This window comes from Telmatherina bonti (assembly GCF_933228915.1).
Source record: "Telmatherina bonti genome assembly, chromosome: 2".
NCBI lineage: Eukaryota > Metazoa > Chordata > Actinopteri > Atheriniformes > Telmatherinidae > Telmatherina > Telmatherina bonti.
This window is the reverse complement of record NC_136620.1, coordinates 38,220,310-38,240,999: the sequence shown is the minus strand read 5'-3', so window position 1 is coordinate 38,240,999 and position 20,690 is coordinate 38,220,310. Positions and strand designations below refer to the sequence as shown.

The 20,690-nt window shown below is 45.2% G+C and overlaps 1 protein-coding gene across 1 annotated transcript; it reads right to left on the bottom strand.

Annotated features, from left to right (window-relative positions):
- Nucleotides 1-2,570: 2,570 nt before the first annotated feature.
- Nucleotides 2,571-18,950, bottom strand: tshz3a (teashirt zinc finger homeobox 3a). Its single transcript, XM_079250093.1, has 2 exons — nucleotides 18,885-18,950; nucleotides 2,571-6,575 (listed from the first exon to the last, which is right to left on the bottom strand). The coding sequence occupies exons 1-2, from the start codon at nucleotides 18,922-18,924 to the stop codon at nucleotides 3,268-3,270; spliced, it is 3,348 nt and encodes a 1,115-aa protein (XP_079106219.1). The 5' UTR covers nucleotides 18,925-18,950; the 3' UTR covers nucleotides 2,571-3,267.
- Nucleotides 18,951-20,690: the final 1,740 nt, after the last annotated feature.

Genomic DNA, 20,690 nt, shown 5'->3' with positions numbered 1-20,690 from the left:
TTATCGCACCCTCTTCAATGACTCTTAGCTCATTTTATCTGTTTAACCTGTTGATATTTAAAGACTTTTTCACATTTATGCAAAGCATTTAAACCCAGCAGGGAGCTGCCTTCGATGAATCTAAGCAAAATCATAATTTATGGATGTTCAGCAACGCATACTGGTGCATAACACGGTGGTCTATATCAGTGTACACAAGCACTCCGAGACAGGAGTGATATATGTCAACATGCTCTAAAGAAATCCACCTCTATTTTGGCAGCCATTTTGTTTTCCTAAATAGATGGTCTCTCCTCCTCAGCTGTCTGTCTGTCGCCGCTGTCATCCGCTCTTGTGTGATTGGTCCGATGGGCTTGATGCTCATCACTCTGTCAGGCTAGGCTCGCCTTTCATTAGTCTGGGCCCCTCCATCCGCCACACTCACACAAATCACATTGACATCCAAACTCCTCAGATCCACAGAGCAATTTAACTGATATTCATTAGAGGGATGACAAGAGCTGATGGGAGATCTGTGGAGTGGAGGAGTGGGGTGGGGGGGGGGGGGGGGGGGGGGGGGGGAGGACTCATTGTCCTCCTATCCTATCCCTGTCCTGTCCGCCTCCTTTCATCCCCCTTCACTGCTGACTTTGTTTTAGGAGCATTGAGGCGAATCGGCATTTATAACTATCCAACCCTCAAGGATAGTCAAGACAAAAGAACAATGGGTAACACATCTAATCTCCTCTTTATTACTGCAGGAAAATACAACTGAGAGGTGGTTTGTGTTTTTCATGCTAAATAATTGGCTACAGCAGATTTGTAGCTTCTACATTTCTCTCCAGCAGCCACTATAAAGCTCATTCAGGCAGAAGTCCAATCATTTAGCCTTCTCCCTCCAGCCCCTCATTAACCCCCAAAGTGTCAACTATCTCATTAACGCCCCCAACAATCCTCACCCCAAGTCCATCACTAAGCCGAAAGCATTATCAACACATACAGTGTTGAAAAAAATTGATCGCTTCCGAGAGATAATTTTCTATCTGCAAGGAAGCTCTAAAAAACTCACAAGATATTCAATAGGGCTGCTCAGCCTTTTTCATTTGCATTATCAATGGCTACCGGCCTGAATCCCATCTTTCAATTATCATCCTTTGTTAAGGGCTTTATTCTGCTTGTCAGATGTGAGTCATCACCGGGTTCTCCCACAACGTTTCACCAATGTATCCTAAACGTTGGAGGGCCGGGAGCAAGTCTGAGGCGGTAATGAGTTTGTGTGAGAAGACGGGGTCAGGACACAGTGTGTGTGTGTGTTAATTAATCTGTTCCCGGGTGGGAGGAACTGAAGCGAGATGATGAGATTTAAGAGAGTAAATGGGTGTGCTGCACTCGAGCTGTCCTCCGTTGAGTGAGCGAGCGGGGTTAGAGGCTGGGCAAATGGCCGTCACCATAGTAACCAGATAACTTCCCCGGCCCCAAGTCACTCAGTCAGTCAGTCATGACAAGCAAAGCCTGGGAAGATCAAACAGAAAGAACATGGTGTCCCCAGGCGTCTTCAAATAAGACTGAGGTGGATGGTTGCAAATCTAAGTGGATGCGTGAACACTGAAAGAAAAAACAAAATTCCAAACATTTTTAAAAAAAAATGTCCTCATTACATGGCACTGAGCCTGAATTGTGACTGCTCTGATAGCATCAACACCTGCCAGTAATGCTGTTAGATCCAAAAGACTGCTTTAAGGGAATAGCACCTGTCTGTGCATTCTGCACCACTGTCAGCTTGTCTCAGCATGCATATATAGGATCCGCTTTATTTTTTCCAAGGGACAGTCTTGGAGTCCAGGTGTGTGCCAGATCTGCTGTCTGTACCCAGGGCTCCTGATGGCATCCAAGCCCCCGTGGTAATCAGCCCACTCTGCCTGCTGTTGAAGCCCGCCTGCCTCCTCCTCCTCCAGTGGCTCGTTTCAGAAACATCTGGTGGTTTACATGCAGCACACACCACCTGCCAGACGCCTTGCAGGCAGTGGCACCGCTTGCTACTCTCGAGTCCGCCCCACAACAGCGACACAGAAATCACCAGGAATACTTGACAAATTGTGGTTCTGCACAGGAAGGTGTTGAGGTTTTTTTTTTTTTTTTTTCCAGAACTTGTACTACTCAGTATATCTGCAGATGCAGCCCAAAGAGGAAATTGTCAGCTGATTTGTAAATGCTTAGTCATGACACTGCAGAGTTGAGAGGATTGAGGTTTATGGCATAAAATGAATGGATTTTCCAGCTTCCCCCCAGATGTCTGCATCTCTATTTATAATTCAACTACTTTACATTTTTTATTTAAAATGCACTTTAATGTACAAACCCGCTGTTTTGTAAACATGAAAAAAGCCATTTTTGCAGCAGTTAATTCAATTTAATCATAGAAGCACAAGGCGTTAACATATTTGTATTGTGTATTTTTTTTTTTTTATCAAATAACATTTATAAAACTATTGTGCAAAACAGTGTCCTTTTAATCTTCTTCAAAGGCTCTGCACCAGTGGATAGTCATAGTCCTTTTAAATTAGGAAATATAACAAGTATGCATAATTTAAACAGCAAATTGTAAGCTTACATGATATATGTACATTTGTTTTTTTTTTGTTTTTTTTTTTACACAGACCTGGATTTTAAGTGCCCCTTACTCAATGATAATGAATAAGGCAGATTTTACAATCAGCAAGTAAATCAATAGTCTGTACAGAGAAAACCATAGAAAGAAAGTGATGAACTTCTGCATTTCTGCAGATTATTTGCAGGAGTTTTCCCAGTCATTTGGCTGCTTCAAGGTGTTCAACAAAACAAAAAGACCAAATTTGAAGGGCATTTTAAAATCTTGACAAGACACGACTGTACAAACATAACAGTAAAACATGCAGTCTACCAGCAAATCAAAACCATACTCACAAAAATACAAAATAAATACCATAAAGTTAATACATTTCAAGTTAATGCTGACCTTCTAAGTCAAAAGGTTCACCTCTGTTGTCTCACATTTCTACAGGCGAACACAGAGGGAGCTGAATATCTTTGACCTACAGTATATTCTGATGTGAAATAAATGTCTTTTGAAATACAGAGAAATCAGAAATGTCCATCGGCCGAACTGATGTAAACACCTTGTGCTGACTTGTTTTTTAACAGTAGTTCATGGCATCTTGTGTGTTACCACACACTTCAAAGATTCTCCGTTTTGATGATGTTTTTTTTCAGTCTGCATATGTTTTCCAGTATGTCTTCTGTAAGAGTCATTTAATGCTTCTCCAGTTCACACACATATAGCAGGTGGTCCTCTGGAGACTTCCCATGGCTCTTGCTGAGGTGAAGCTTGATGGCGTGCTTAGTTGCAAACTTGCGTACACAGAGCTGGCAGCGATACACTGCTCCATTACTGCTACAGTCCTCCTCTGACTGGGGAGAAAGGAAGGACTCCAAGGGCAACACCTTCTCAGTGATAGTGTTAGAGTCCCGGACAGTCTGTTTGGGGGAAAGCTTGGCCAGATCCCTGATTCGGAACCCCAGATGGGCTTCCAGGTGGCATACATACGCTGCTGGGGTACGGACCTGCGAGGCACAGTCACTACAGAAGAATACAGGCTGACCAGAGTCCAAATTCTTTAGGAATTTGGTTCTGCCTGTCCTCCTTAGCTGGTATTTAACATTTGCCAGCCAGTGGCTGATGGTGGTCATGGAGAGACCTGTGAAACGAGATATGTGCATTCTTTCTTGTGGGCTGAGGTCATTAATGACATATTTGCCCTCTGATGTCTGCCTCAAGCTGGAGGCAAACTGGGCCTGCAGAAGGAGTAGGTGCTGAGGGTTCCAGTTGGAGTGACGGCCTTTGCGTCTGTGGCCATGCAGAGACGCATCATCCTCATCGTGCTTAGAGCCTATCACCTCAATTTTATCTGTGACCCGAGACCGGGACGCGGGCTTTGTTACAGGGTGGGACTGTGTCAGGTTTCTAAGCATGTCGGAGATATCTGACAAAGCATTTTCATGTAGTGGGCTGCTGGATGTGTAGGGAGAGACCACTGTTAGCTTTGCAGGGGTAACGAGAGAGATTGGGGAGATGGGAGAAGCTGTAGATGAGGGTGTTAGGGGTGCTGAGCCTACAGAGCCTCCCTTATCATTTTTGCTTTTCGTCAAGTCCATCGGCTGGTCGTCACTGGGCTGGCAAAAACTATTAACAACTACACTTTCAGGCTTTTTGGTCTGTGTTGGAGGAGCGGCCACAGCAGCCTTCTCCGTCATGCTCTGGCTGAGCCTTGAGAGCAGGCTCAGGGGATCTTGATTTGGCAAAGAGGGTTTGGCTGCTTTCCCCAAATGAATGTTCATTACTGACTGAAGAGCACTTAGAGGGTTGACAAAGGGCTGCTCAGGAGGAGTATGACCAGTGATAATGGCATTGCTGCATCTCAGAGTAGAGGCAAGTGGGGATTTGACTGTTGCCTGTCTCTTGGGTTCTGTTGCTGGGGATGCCCTGTCGTTATGGCTTCCCCTGTCGCTATTGGCTGGTGTGACTTCCCTCCATTCCCGAGGTGAGTCAGCCTCTCCTCCCTTGTGGGATTCTCCAGCCTCACTGCTACATGGGGACATTTGGTCCTCCCTCTTTGGAGAGAGCTGCTTAACCCTTTGCTCTACTTTTGCTACCTTTTCTGTCACTTTTTTCACTAAATCTTCCATTGCTTGAAAGTTATTAGTGGGGAAGGGGGAGGACTGACTAAGTGGTGGGGAAACGAGAGGCTGGCTTTTAGCATACGATGACAAGGCCCCATCCCCTCCATTGAATAAAAACTTCATCTGTGGATTCTTTTCCAGGCTACCTTGTTGGAGCTTGAGGGCACTTGGGAACTGGTAGGCTGCGTGGATGCTGGGGTAGCCCCCCCAGCTTGGATTCCCACTCTGTGCCTTGTTGATGGCTGATGTCACAGTGTTTTCCAGTGATTTGAGAATATCAAATCCTCCTTTAGGGCTCTCCTTCAGGTCCTCCTCGGTAAGATAGCTATACTTTGAAATGTCATATTTTTCCTCCCTCTCAGGATCCTCCTCCTTGCTAACAGTAACTGTGACTTGCTTTTCAGTAGCTACAGTCTCTGGCTTTGTGCATTCCTCCTCAAACTCTTCCTTCTTGATTTCTTTCAGAGGAGGTGAAGTGGCGGGTGGAGTTGTGATAGTTTGAAGAGGTGGAGGCGAGAAAGTGGAGGGTGCTAGTGGTACAGACTGGACTCTCTGTTCAGTAGGTGTGGAGACCCTCCCAGGATTGGGGTTGGGGGAAGTGGCCTCAGGAAGTGTTTTGATTCTCTTTCCCACCGAGCTGGTCACTCTCAGGAAGTGTCCTGTCACCATCATGTGGGTCCTCAGCTCTTGGAGTGTATTATAGGAGCTGCCACACTCCATACACTTAAGAATCTGAAGTTTATTGGACTCAAACTGCCAAGTATAACTTCCACCATTCTGGTGGCTGTATCGGTTATTAGGAGGGGTGTAGGGACTGGAGGAAAGTTTCTGGGAGAGTTCGCTCAGGTCTGCCTTTGCTTTGGGAGTTCCTTCTCGAGACCGTGGTGCAGAGGTGAGGTCCAAACCCACAAGTCCTCTTTTCTTTGAGGACATGATTTTGGCTGCCACAGGGGCCATGGGCTCCTTCAGAGGCACTTTCTGGTAGTGTTTGGTCTTGATCATGTGGACGCTGAGGTCCTGGAGGGATTCAAAGGAATGCCCACAATACATGCACTTCAAAACTTTCTGGGCATCTTCCTTCCCCTCCATCTCCAGCAGGGACCGCTTACGTGGTTTAGACCAGCGCTTGGCGCCACTGCCTGCCTTGTCCTGGTTGTCATCACGGTAGTGGCCTGTGTCATTCATGTGTACCGTCAGCTCCACCAGGGTGTCATATGCAGCGCTGCAACCCTTGCAACGGAATTTACTGGCCCCGGTGAAGATGGAGCCAAACAGCTTTGGGTTTTGCCTGTGGAGCTGGACCGTACTAAAGAGGCTGGGCTCAGTGGGAGCAGGATGTCGGCTCTGAGGAGGATGCTGCTGTAGTGTTTTTGCCACTGCGGATTGGTGCCAGTCATAGCTACCACTGCTGCAGCTACTACTGCTGCTAGTGCTGTTGCTGCGGGTTGGCTTCTCCGTGGAAGCTGAAGACTGCGCTTGCAGGTGTGTGGAGTTTAAGTTCAGCGGTGACCACAGTGGGCTGGTCAGGAAACTAGAGTAGATCGCCTTCATTTGCTCTAAGGTGTCCGTGCCTATGGGAGGTGTCTTTGTGTCAGTACTCAGAGATGCCGTGACCAAGTTGGACTCAACTTTTCTGGAGGGGCTCTCAAAGTCCGACAGGCGATCGCTGGCCTCACTCACATGTGACTCACTGTCCATCTCTTGTCCTGAGAGCTCTGTGGCCTCAGCTGATTCCTGGTCACATGTCTGATCCTTGGCAGTCCCTTTGCTGTGCTCCACAAACTCATCTTTCATGGGAAGGTCATCCTGAGGGACTGAGGGCAACTCTCCTGCTTCGGCTTCCTCCACAGTGTGCACCGTCAGCTCCTCGGGAGAATAGACTGCAAGGGAAATGGAGACAAAGAGAGAAGGAAAGAGATGAGTTGATTTGCAGGGAGTGAACATGCTATGTTAGAATAACTGGAGAAAAAGTTTCCCTGCAATGTGTGCCCGAGGACTCCAAGGGATAAATGAGCCATCTGTGTGGGAGCCTTTAAAGCTGAGCTGAGAAATTACAGTCATCCCATTTCACCTCATCAACCGTTGAGGTGTTATTTTCCTCTAGGCGAGCCTGTATTTATATACTACCCCAGCCACACAGAACTTATGCCTCCCCTCTTTTCACTCCTTCTATTGGAGGAAAACAAAAAAGAAATATCTTGGCAAAAACATAATGCACCATTTTATTTATCTCAGGGCACAACAGCTTGAAATGAAAACTAAATCTGAAATTAATGAAGCCCAATCTCACTGTGGCATTCTCCTCTGGGGTAATAAATGAGTTGGATCAACCTCCATCTGTCAGTTAATATGTCTGACGCCTCTTCATCTGCTTCTTCTCTGATTACACACACATACAGAAACACACATGCACACAGGCAAGAGCATATTTTGAAGAATTTGAAGAGAGGGGATGTCAAAATTTTCTTCATGAAATTTTGATATGCGGAAAAGCAACTCAGTGTCATCTAGAGTGCAGTGAGTTAATTAGTTTAATAAAATTTCGGAGATATTTTATAGTTACGGTTCATATCATGTTCTTTAAACAAAACAAGTTGAAAGATATGAACAAAATAAATGGAGTGGCTTTCGAACGCACATCCACACAATCACAAAATTCCCGTCTCCTGTGGCGACAAGTTCACCCGTCTAACACCAACTCACCCACTACTCACCCCCAAGCCCCTGCGCCCTCATTTCCTGACCACCTCACTCACAAAACCGCTCAAGTTGAGAAAAAACAAATAATCTCTGAAAATAGTGGATGGCCTGTAGACAGGTTTGAGGCCATTTGGACAATATTGTAAACGAAGATAAATGCTGTGAAAAGAACTGGTAGGTCGGGGCTGAAATGGTTTGATCACTCACACAGTAGAGCTGTGCATGTGGACACAAGCAGGCACATAAACACAAACAAACACACGGTGTGACTGAATCCTTCACCCCCCCCCCTCTCTACACACACATATCCAGCCTAAACAAAAATGTCATAGCTGAAATAACTCTCATTTCCAGTGCTAACAGCCAATCTCTAGGCAGCCATGCGGCTGGCGCTGGTCTGATTTAGGCCCTGGGGGCACAGTAGGCAGGCAGCCCCACTGAAAGGCCAGTCTAATGGAGACCTGGCAGGTGCGGCCCACTCTGCGTCCTCCCGGAGATTTGGTTTGTCACTGGGTATCCATTACCTGCCATTCTCCGCTGATAGGCCCCGACAGCCCTGATCAAAAGATGTCGTCGGGCCCCAGTCCGCTTGGCAGTCAGTGGCATGTCGTTTGTAAAAAGGGCCAAGCAGGGTGTAAATAAAATGACATGATCACTTCCCCGGCCCCTCATGTCCTGGACACAATTATGATAATGTGGACGTGGGGAAGAAGAAGGAGGGAGGGGGGGTATGGGAGAATGGGACGAAGAGGTAAATGGCTCAAGCTCGGCCAAACATTCAAGGCATACATCTCCCTGTTTCGAAGCTCAAGTGACTTTTTTTTCCCCTCACTTCACCTTCTTTTTGCTTTTCTTTGAGAGAAGAAACCCAGCCAGGATGGGCGAGTTATTAATGTATTTGTGTCCTTGCCAGCTGGTCACAGATGTCAGCTTGCATCACAACGGCCTGGCACATCGCTTGAACAAGTTGTCACGTCACCTTTCTCTTCCTCAACAAGAAAATACTACACATATTTCCTCACGCTGTGCTGATATATTTCATCAAACTATCGCTATTTTCAATGTCATCCTATTCCATGACGTTTCTAAGCCTTCCCAGAGACCCATTTCTGTGTCTTAACCTGGCACTAAATGTTTTACATTTCATTCTAACAGAGCTGCAGCCCTTCGGGTTATTGTTCATTCGCTGTGCAGCCCAGAAAACACTGAGAGGGGGAGAGAAGTCCAAAAGGACCAGCAATAAAAACCTTTAGAGTCAAACTGTGCTCCCAGGCAATTTAAAATGCAAAACAAAAACCATTATGTCTGAGCACTATCTGTTAATTTAATCCCCAATGACTGATAATCCATCACACAGGGCGACAACCACATCCAATTATTCTCCCTGCCTTGACTGACAACAGAGGTGATTTATCAAGCTAATAAAAGGTGATGGGAATATAGAGGCTCCCTTAGAATAAATTATGAATATTATGAATACAACAATACTCTTGGATGCAGGCTTAACTAATATCAAAGCATATGGTGGAGGGCCAACGTATGAATCTTCCTAGTGTGTGTGGGTGTGAGAAAGCGAAAAATAAAGCGAGACGGCATGCGTGTTCTTGTAATGATAAACTGAGCCGATGCCATGTGGGGGAAAAGACAAGAATCATTAGGTTCTGTGAATGATTCCTTTGGGGTGGGGTTGGGTAAGAATGGTAGGAGGTGCACTTTCGCACACTCAACGTCTCAGTCGCAGCTCACACAGAAATAGCAGCAGCAAATTCACACAAACACAAAAGCTGCAGAAAAATGGAAGTCTCACACACAGAAACACACATTTCACCTCAAAATACACAACCTCAAACACACTCCACATAATTATAAACAAAGCTAGTCAGCCAGTTATGACACCCGCCAACCGTCCTCCCCTCCCACTCCACCCCACAGACACTCACACACAAACACACTCGTACATGTACGTAGATGCAAGCGATGAGGAAAGACAGTGACATCTTGGCATGCAGAAGGCATTCCTGTGGAGTATCATTTTCATAAACATAAGGGCCGCAGACAAGGAGGGAGAGATCATCTGATAGAAATACTGCAGTGCTGCTCTGACGATCAGGAACAACAGAGAGGGCAGGGACAGGCGGTGATTAAGCAGGAAGGTGCTGTGGCTGCCTCCAAAGCAGAGGCTTTTAGTGTCTCTCTCTTTACTTCTGTCATTCTGGTTCTTTCTGCTCAAGTGCTGCTGAAACTCTTAAAAGTGTTTTTAGGCTGTGTATTAAACAGGCCTCATTTATAAAAAAAAAAAAAAAAGTCCATCATGGGATCCTGAAGAACCAATCATTGCACTGAATGTGTAGACAATTAAAGCGCATAAAAAAATGGAAGACAACCACAATCTGCACACACATTTGCATATTCATGAGCCAGATTTAAATTAGTGGGCAAAAAAAAAAAAAAATCCAGTCCCATATCTTTCAACAAGTCCCAACTAAATCCAGTCCCTTTTCTTTAAAATCAAGCTCTTGATGACCAAGAGGAATGTTCCAGATCTGCCTCCACAGCTGGGGAAACAGTCTGTGAGCCAGATCACACCCTACAGAAGCAGGGTAAACAGGATGTGTCATTAAAAACTCTACCTGCGTCTGGCCCTCGCACTCAAATGACTGCCTGGTCAAAAACACAACCTTGCCAGAGGCATCGTGATTTAAAAGAGGGCGTCCTTTGTGCGGTCATCATGGGTATAATCACTCATCTGTGCCTATTTTGCACTAAAAAGGTGCTGTTTTGGACAACAGATGTCTCTGTACCGGAGAGAAAAAAACTCTTTTAACTGGTTAGATACATATATAATCCTGTTACTAAAATGTCCCTAAATATCAGCATCAGAGTATAAAGATTTTGTCTTTATAAGAGTATTTTTAGCTTATTGTGTGGTGCAGAAAGACACAGCTGGAGTCCAGAGAGGGGACAGGAAGTTGTCCACATAGGTGGTCTTTTGTTCCTCACTGTAAAGGAAAAGTTGTACGGCAACAAAAGAATAAAACAATGTCGTTGAAAAGCATAAATTCTGACTGATTATGTGATGTTGCACACAGAGATTATTATTTTTATTTATTATTATTCATAAAGATGGAAGAAAAAAGAGGAACTGAGGTTAAACATGCCGTTTGACACGCTGTGACGTTAGTGGCCGAGGATCAGACAGCTAGACCCCGAGAGGAGAGAGTTAAACTGAATCACAGCAGGGCATGTCTGTCTTGACATGTGTACAGTATTTAGCTGGACCTTGACGGCCTTAAGCCAACACGCCCGCTCAGCGGGGGGCTCTTACTGACAGGAAACAGCTCAAGAACACTACAGGAAGTCACCTAAGTTTCCATCAAATTAACAAAACAACAAAAAAAAAAACACAAACGGCTGCTTTGTACTTTCTTTCAAGTTCCCCAGCTGTCTAAAACTCTTTAAATAGATTAAAATAATTTAGTCCAAAAGAGCCCCATTCTGTCAAAATAGCAGCAGATCAGTAACATACCTAAAATACCTTTCTCTTGTACACATGTGTCAAAGTAACACACTCAATCAAACTTAGTTCGCTCCCTCTTTTCCCTTTGATCCCTACAAGCTGGCTGAAAGTCCCACGAGAAAAACTGCAACAGGTGATCTGTGACCATCTTTAAAATGAACAAGTTCTGACATAAGTCGTTTTTTTCCCCCCAGATTTGACCCAAGAATATTGCAGGGGTCACTTTTTAAGTTTTCAATTCATAACTCTGCTGCTACATCAGACTCACACAGGCTATCATGGCAATCAGGGATGTCTTTGTCAGCTTTTATTTATGCGCGCGTTCTCTACCCCCTGATGGCATTGTGAATACATTGTGTCCGCCAATTGTAGTGCAGGATGTGTGATATGGGAGATGGGAAAAACAGAGAGATCATTCTGGCCCCAGGCGAAGCTTAGGGCTGAACCTTGTCAGTGCGCAGAGTGAGAGGTGGGAGAGAGTGAACAAGTGAATAAATTCAACCCTCAGCTGGTTGTTGTGTTATGACTGGACCTCAAAGCTGCCAGCTGCACATACAGACCCCCATGGCCTGATATTTTATCTACTTTAATCTGACATGAGATGAGCAACAAACACATAAAGACCTCGTGTGACTTACTGCAACACGGAGGAGAACAAAGTGACCAAACTCATGAGGTCCAAGTGTAAAGCAGCCACAATAAGCGATAAAAATGAGGTAAACTCAAAATAAAAAAAAAAAAAAAATCAACACAACCTTCTCCAACAGGTGCAGAAACAAGGCCAGTAGTACAGTCTGAGATGTTCCAGTCACAAATGCACAACAGGCCTGTCCCATGCACCCCGTCATCGATGCCACGCTATGCCTCCATCTTTCTGTCTCCATCTCAGGCAAAGCTCCACAAAGCTGCTGTTTTTCCAGAAATTTCCATTAAACTACATACAGCAGTGCTTTTAAAGGGAGGGATGCTGAAACACAGGTCAAGCGAAGGTGAAAATATCTCCTATAAAAGCTTCTTGATCAGATGAATGTTTGATGACTTTAAAAAAAAAAAAATCTATCGTTGATGCCAAATTCCTTCCTGGGGGAGCAGATTTACAGCTGAACCAGACGGCTGAAGCAAACACCAGGTGTAAACAGCGCGTCAATTTTAAGCCAATAATCCAAACTATTTGGAAATGCAGATTAGTATACCTGAACTCTCTGTTGTAGTTGATGTTTGACACACAAGTGACAGCAGTGGATGAACAATTATGCCCTGCTTGGTTGATAATTGTGACATTTTCTCCTTTCACCCCCAAACAGAGTATTTCTGGTTTAAACTGGGCCTGTCTAAAACCTGTCTGATCTGCCCCTGCCTGCTCACTGTGTTTTATATGCAGGAAGTTGTAAAACTATCAAAAGCATATTATGGGGTGTCAAAACATGACATGCAGGAATCTGGCTTGCATTGCTGTTGGTCTGACAGAAATCTGTTAACATGCTATATATAGTACATTCTCAGTAAAGTATATATGGTACATATAAGTCCTGTAGCTGAGTGAAAACAGAATTATGGTAAACGTGACTGACTCAGTGTTGGTGTGTAGGTATGCTATGCATATTTCTATTTACTTTGTTTTGTTTATATCATTTTAAACAGCTTACCATGAAGTTATTTGTTTAAAAATGGAATATTATTCTTTAATATTAAAAAGCAAGTTGAAATTTGAGATTCCTGTAAGGAAATGTTTAAAGTATGACATGGACTTTTTGGCCTTTTTGCAGGTTTATTGTTGTATACGCCGTTTATTATTCTAATTTTATCTGTAGTTGCATTGTGTGTGGTCATATCAGTGTTTCTGTGTTCAGGCTGTATCTGCATCAGGCTCTAAAAGTCTGTGTTTAATCACCACACGTTACACACATCTGTCTTCAGAATGTAAGAACAACAAATTTTTAATGAGTTTCTCTTGAAAATAACATCTTTATTATCAATAGTCCATAAAATAAACACATGGCTGAATATAAGGAAGCTCAGATTTTGGTACAATACAGAGTTTGTTATTAAGCAGGTCTTGCAATCAGCAGCACGTCTTTCTAATCCCTTTTCCTCCCTCCATGTCTTCCCTTCTTTGAAAAACCAAGTTTAAACAAACAAACCAAAATCTAACCAGGCACCAATGTTTTTAACCCTTTATGGGGCAAGTGACTATTTTTGATCACTTTGTTTTCTTCCATATTCAGCATGAAACTATTTTTTTTTTTTGTCTTTTGTTAATGTAACAGAATGGAAGTCTTGGTGCATAACAGAAGGGCAATTTTAGGTTAAAATTTCTCATTTAAAAAGGAATTACACTGAGTAGCCTATAAAGGGTTAAGCAGAGATAATAGAGCATTCCTTACAAGATGGCGCTCCACTTCCAGCATGACTTATTGCTGCCTTCTCTACTGCTGGAACTGAATCCAGTGCTGCGTTTAAAGTTTAAACTTTGAGTGCGGCTACAGAGTGAAGGGAATAAAGTCAGACGGAGGATGACCAAATTGCTCTCACAACACACAGCTGCTGCCATGATCGCCTAGCAACGAGGAGGTGATGGACACAGCCTGAAGATGGATGGCCACCATAAATCATGGTGCTGCGTAGGAGGAGGAGGTAGGAGGCAGAGAGAAGGGAACAAGGAGAGGACAAAAACCAAAACAAGAGGGTTTTTTCCCACTTTTCTGTAAAAGCAGCAGCAGACCTGGCCTTGCCTTGACCTCTTACTGTACTTCCATTCATAACTGTTGGGGAACAAGGTGGGTGTGGGACTCCTCTGGGCAAAACCTAATGATTATTAATAAGTAAGTGTCCATTAAGTTATATTGGATGTCATTTTAATATATGTAACACGCTTCTTCGCCCGTCCTTCACTGCCTGAAGTTTTCTTTTTCAGTAATTCCACAAACTTTTAAAGATGATAATAGTGACAAACTATACCTTTCATAAAGCAACCCTCCAGGCAAGGCAATCTGGGTAGTGTAGTTGCGGGATAAACATCCCTGGGCTATCTGATTATGGCTTACTGCTGCGGCACTGGTGTCTAGTAACACTCAGAGAGAGCGCTCAGCCATCCATCACACAGTGAGTGTCTGTCTAAGGCTTTCCACCCTGCTTCTTCTCGTCCTAGCTCTCCAGTTACAGCCATACACGGCCGGCCTAAATAATATTCTTCATGATAAATGGCACTATAAGCCTGGTATCCATCATTAATCTGATTTTTAAAGAAGCATCCATCTTGGAGAGAGCCTGTTAGGGCCACGAGAGAGCAGAGCAGCTCGGGTTCATTTAAAGGCCAGGCTGCTGCATGAGTGATACCTGTCAGCCCTGTTCATCAGGGAGCAGCACGCACACACATTAAACATTGACGCCATATGGCCACACGCGCACGCACTCACACACACACACACGCCTCGACAGCGCCTCTGTGCGTGTGTGTTGTGCATATATTATGAGCCAACAACACTAACACACTTGTATACTCACAAAGCATATTTCTTGCCTTCATTCAGACGTCTTGCAACGTGTCATGGAAGAACATTCTGTCACTCATCAAAAGACAGCTCGGTGTAACTCAATCCTCCCTGTCATCTCGAAAAAATCTCCCCTCCCTAACACTCCTTAAGGGTTTCAGGAAAACTTACTCTTCCCTGGAAAATCTCTCTCTCTCTCTCACACACTCTCTCACACACACACACACAGAAACAAGAGTTGGTGTGTCTCTCCTCCAACTTTACACCTCAGAAACAAAGAGAAGTTGAGAAATGGTGACTCTTAGTCCACTCTCGGTCTTGTTTTTACCCTCTTTCACTCTCTCTTTCTTTTCCTCTCTGCCCCCTATCCACCTCCCTTCCCTCTGTGTGTCTGGTAAAGCCTGTTTGATAAATGACACACGTCACCGTGTCAGAAGCGAAGGGTGGGTCAGTGATAAATGACTCTGTTGAAAAGGAAATCGGCTCTCTGGCATGGCCGGGCTATTCTCCTCCTGGATTGGGTTTCAGGACCCCTGAAGACCAGAGCAGCTCAGTTTCCTCAAAAAGAGCACACATCCCACCAGGCTCTTACGCTCTCTACCTCTGGGAGGGGCAGTGGGTAGCATTGGAGGGATCCGGCCTGTCCCAACTGTCGCCACAGTGCAGCTGCATCTATCACAACGGCGGCGGGACTATTTTTACAAAGCCTTCGACTCGGTGACCAGACAGCAGTCTCGGCTGAAAACCTCAGCTGAAAGCGCATGGAAAGCTGAAAGAGAAGAGTGGACGGCTAACGTTTTTCTATTTGTGACACTACTACACCACTTACGCTCCTCTTTCTCTCCTTGAGCCCAACCCCACGGCTTGACATCTGCCAAGTGTGTGTTAAAAAGGAGAGAAGGCCCATTTCAACGCCCCCACTCTTCTTCTCCTCAATGTCCCCACCACCCTCCTCCTACCTCTTCCTCCCTCTATGCCCTCTTTTTTTTTTTTTTTTTTTCCTTCTCTTACAGTTTCTCTTTCAGTCACTTGCTGGCAGGGTGGCACTGTTATCATTACACAGCTCTGACTTATGGAGTTGAGGCCTATGGCAAAAACAAAAAGGCATCTGTCAATACCTGTGGGAAACACTCTGTTAGACGTCCTCCTCCTCCTCCCAGTGGTGCTCACAGCCTCATTAGGTATGCACTTATCAGACACATAGATCACAGACGTGACTCAACCTCACCGGAATCTAGCTACAGGACTTTCATAGGCAACGAGGCCTGCAAGGCCAGAACATTAGCCTCGCTTCCACCTGCAAAACAGCACCAGTGAGTCTGTTAAAAGCTCACCGCTGATGTTGGCCAACTATTACATCCCAACTAGTTTCCCTGCCGCTTCCGTGGGGGCCGTGCAATTCACACATGAACAACAGGAAGGCAGACAGATAGAAAAGCAGCTGACTTCATTTCAGTCCCTGCTTTGCAACCCAGTCACAACACACAGCCTTCGTAGCTTCTCCAGCTCCAACGCTCCACGTCTGTCTACGTCTCAGGTTGCTTTGTTTGTGTACACGACACTTATGTTGCAAAGGCGATGTGCTAAGTCAAACGCATGGAAGGAGACGAAACTTTACGTCTGCAGAGCTCGAAGAATTTCAACCTGGCCCCCAGCAGGTGTTCTACAGTTACCATTCCTTTCATTAGTGGCATAACAGGCCAAACACACACACACAGATTCAAACCCAACAAATCCAAAAGTGCAAGCTTCCTCATTTGGCTGTGTACACACACACTCACACACACACTGATAGACAGACGTGAGTGATGGCTGCCAGTCTGGCTGCTGTAATCCTGACCCTGCAGAAAGAAGAAACTGTTGCTGCGGAGTCCATTTCAAAATCAGACTCTCCCCCTTCCTCTCCTTCGATATCAGATTCTCTCTCAAATTTGCTATTATGCAAATGAGCAAAGCGTTGGATGGAGGTAAAGAAGGGATAGAGGGACTTCTCTGATGGCCTTAGAGTGCACTGCAGGCAACACTCTGAAAACTGCAAGTAGAACCACATCAGATCCGGAGAAATACGGAACATCTGAGACGTTCCGGTGAAACAGCAGCATCTTGGACCACATCTTGTAAAGCCAGTGACGACTTCCTGGTCAGTTGATGGAAAACTGCAGCTTTCTGAAGCCATTTCAGCAGCTTCAGGCTCCTGAACGCCAGCCACAAAGGAAGGAGGTCTGTCTTTCCACACAGAAGAGAAGGGAAAACTCCCTCTCTCGTGTTTGCTCGGTTGTTTACGTGGCCAACTGCCCTGGGTTGTTAAGAGCACTCAGACCTGACCCAGGTACGCAGGCCCATTTGTCACCTGCAGCAGAAAATTGAGTTACAGCACAACCAAAGGCGAGCGGCTCTGTGTAATATCAAGTTGATTACATCAAAGTGGTGGCAAACCTCATTGGGCTGGGCACCCCGAGCTTGTCATCTCCAATCACAGGGCCTGTCAGGACTCCATCAGCCTCACGGCTAATTGGAGCAACGCTAATGAAGCAGGCAAAACAAGTTTTCTACCGTGGAGAGAGAACCCCTCTCAGACAGGAAAGAAAAAGAGGGAGAAGCTGAGAGAATGTGCGTGTGTGTGTGTGTTTGGGAGACAATGAGAGAGCAAAGCTGGTTGCATGCATGTGTATGTGTGGGTTGTTGAGTGTGTGTGTGTGTGTGTGTGTGTGTGTGTGTGTGTGTGTGTACATTTTTCATGCAAGTCTCAAGGTTGCAGTGGGCTGACTCTCCCCCTAAGTCCCTAATCAAGGCCCATCATCTGTCATCCTTTTCTTTGCTCTCTCTATCACCATGCTCTGTGCTGCAATCAATTCATCATCACCCTTTGTGTGCCACTGAACAGTTGACAACTTTATAACTTGCAGCTGCACGGGCTGACTGACAGGGGTGGAAGGGGAGCATGAAAAAATGAAGAAATGAATAGATGAATGAATGGACAAAGAAGTGTGGTTTCAGGGAGAAAAAAGTTGTTTTCTAAAAACACAAAACGATCTATATTACAGCCTTTTATTCCCTTTCGTCAACAGAGAAACAGCAGTGTAGCAGAGAGGAGAGAGTGGAGGGTAGAGCAGGAGATGAGGAGAAAAAAAACCAACATCCTTCTCACTGATCTGAAATCAGAAAGCTTTCAGTCATTCTTTATGTGCTCCCTGCGGCCACTCTGAGCCAGTGAGCATGTACATTAGGCTGGGGCATTTTGATGAAATAAAAGCCCAGGCCAGCTTATGGCTAAACAGAATGGGAGCACTCACTCAGCCTGTCTCTGATTGACCATTAAAGCCATTGATGAATGGGCCTGTCAGGGGAGAGACAATTAAATCAAACATGAAACAAAGCCGTTGTGACGGCCCGGTCTGACAGAGCAAACCCATTCCTCCCCTCCATTACATAGCACACGGCTCCTTTTACAACCCCTAACCCACTCCTCCCGCCTCCTCTACCCACTGTATGCTCTCACTCTGTCTGTGTGTGTGTGTGTGTGTGTGTGTGTGTTCAAAGTGAACAAGTGAGCATGTGCACATGGGAGTGTGATGTTCTCTGCAGGAAATGTGTCTGTGTGGATGATGTCTCACTGTGAAACCACTTTCCCCCTCCTTCCCTCCCTCCCTTCTTTCACTTTTTTGAGTCACTTGACCATCAGAGATACAAAGTGTGTGTGTGAAAGAGTGCGACAGAGAGAGAAATAGAGAGAGAGAGAGAGAGAGAGAGAGAGAGAGAGAGAGAGAGAGTAAAAAGTACACAGGGCCTTTGAAAGTGGTTTAAACGTGACGTCAGGGGCCTGCAGCACATGGTGGGAAGTGATTTTCTGATGCAAATCGGGAAGGATCAGATCAAAGCCGCATGGCAGCCAATCAATCAACCGTCAAATCAGACATGGCAACTGTCGATTATGACTCTTTCCAGCCCACGAAACCCCATTGTCTGCTCTCAAATTGTTTATCTTATCCCAAGAAGAGAAAAACCTCAGAGGTAGGGCTTTTCTTTCCGCTTGTGCAAAGAAGTTATGCGCTCGGATCAAATGCGTACAAAGCTCTCGTGCTCCCCTTCATGGCACGCCTCAGACTCTCACCGTGAAGAAAACACTCGGATTTAGTCTCACATACCCAATGTGATAGAAGTTAGAATCTGTAGACTATCTGAAATATAAGTTGGGAACAAAAGGGAGTGAAAGTTTGCAGCCGCGGACGGGCGGCACAGCCGCCGCAACAGCGTGGAGAGCCAAACGCACGCGCTTGTACACAAACACTACATCCGCTTTGAAAAACATGACAGTGTTTGAGGTCTCACAAGAGTAGCCAGGAGTGCCAAAGCGCCAGACAGGACAAAAAGCCCGAAGTGGAAGCGGAAATGCTGGGAATGGGAAGTAAGCTGAACAGAAACATCCGCAGCTCGGACACAGGAAAGCTGCTTTTACGCGCATTAGACCTGGATCCACGTACCTGCCGCGCGCTTCGGCGCTTCTTGTTTCCTCCGTGGCATTTTCTGTGGGAGGATTTCCGCCCAAAGTCTTCTGTTTTTATTTCATACAGCTGCCCCCTCGCCGTATCCGGGAAGATCCACCTCTACTCAGAAACAGATTTACGCCTCGGCGGAGTAGACTGCGCGACATCGCGGAGTCCGATGGAAAGGAAAACTAAAAATCATCGTGACGGAGTAGCAGCCGGAGGACAGAAGTCAGCAGGGAAATAAACACACAAGGAAACGGAACGTGGATTGTTGTTGTTGTTGTTTTGGAGCGATCGCCTTCAGAATGATTGCCAGTCCACCTCGGCTGCTGGTCTGGCAACAGGCAAAGTTGAGGGATAAGAGAGATGATCGCGTCACTCACAGCAGGAGAATGGGCAAACCCACCGCTCCGTTAACTCTTTACTTGTCAGAGAGGGGCGGACACCTCACACCAGTGTCCTTCTGGGTTCCTCATGAATCACAGCTCAGGAGAAAAGAGTCGACTCCTGCACACAGGAGGCTGCTTCTCACACAACTGGAACAGGAATTATGTTCCTGGAATGTTACTAAATGTGTGTCAGCCCAACACAGAATGACAGTTTTCCTGGCCTTTGTCGCGGTCTAATTTTAATCTTTTGCTGAAATACGTGGAAAGAAACAATCATATCAACATGATATTTAGAAGACTTCCTGTTGCCCTTTAAAGCAAAAGCAACCATCACGCTTTTAGATTTTTATTGTAACGAAGCATTCTTCAGAGGAACAGATGAATTATTTTATAATTTTAACAATAAAACGTACTGAAATGACAATGCATAAGAATTACTGTTACCTGAACACACCATGACGCTCAGTGTGATATTACAAGCATATTACAACATGTCATAACCAAAACTACTTTAGATTTAACTGCATGCATCATCAATTTAACTTTGAAATGTTAAATTGAAATGTTAAAAACAATAGCACAAGGCCATATGGGCAGGAATCAACACCTGGGATTACAGGCACGAAAAAAAAAAAGAGAATATGTTCAGATGAAAGTCGGTGATGCATTATCATTTGAATAAATATGACAGATGTAGAAAGAGAGTGTGATCAGCTCTATGGGGGTCTTTAAGTGATGCATACCGTTTGTTACATGTCCATGCTATCCAGAAATTGTGTTGGAAGAAAAAACTACAAACACGGCTGAACAGTTAGATAGTTTAATATGAGCTGTTAAATGCGAGTTAAAAGCCAGAATTCTTCCACGTCACAGAGATCAAAGCCAGTTTAAGGCAGCTTTGATGAGTCTCAGTGCCATGGTAATGAGTTTTTCACCACTTCTCCTCCAGCTGCGTTTCTGCAGAACTGGATGGTTGCGGACCCCTCAGCTCTGATGTGTGCTGACCCCTGTCTCCAAACACAAACACGCAGCCATGCTCCATGTGGACACTCACACCCACAAACAGTATAAAGTCTTTTGCAAATGCACAAATCCAACTGTGCATACTCAGCTCAGACATTTTCTTATAGACATACTCTTGGGTTGCAAAAGCATCTTCATGCAGAGAAGCAGAATTAAAGGCTTCTGTGATCAGGATTCCACCCCGTCTTTGACTCTCAGAGCACAGAGGCTTGGTCCCTGTCACTTTAACAACATGAAATTACAACCCAAATGGGATGTCAGGGGTTAGCAGTGTCTCTACGAGAACTATGTGAATATATTTCCTCCTATGGACTTGCCCCCATTCTGACCTACCCCAGGAACAAGAAGTAACCTGGTGATTGGCGTTTTTACAGCCAAATTAAACCGT

Bases quoted from the DNA above. Each gene is read 5' to 3' on its own strand.
- tshz3a (XM_079250093.1), bottom strand. From the start codon at position 18,924: ATGCCACGGAGGAAACAAGAAGCGCCGAAGCGCGCGGCAG. The intron at 6,576-18,884 runs GTACGTGGATCC...TTTCCCTTGCAG, and splicing joins AGCGCCGAAGCGCGCGGCAG to TCTATTCTCCCGAGGAGCTG.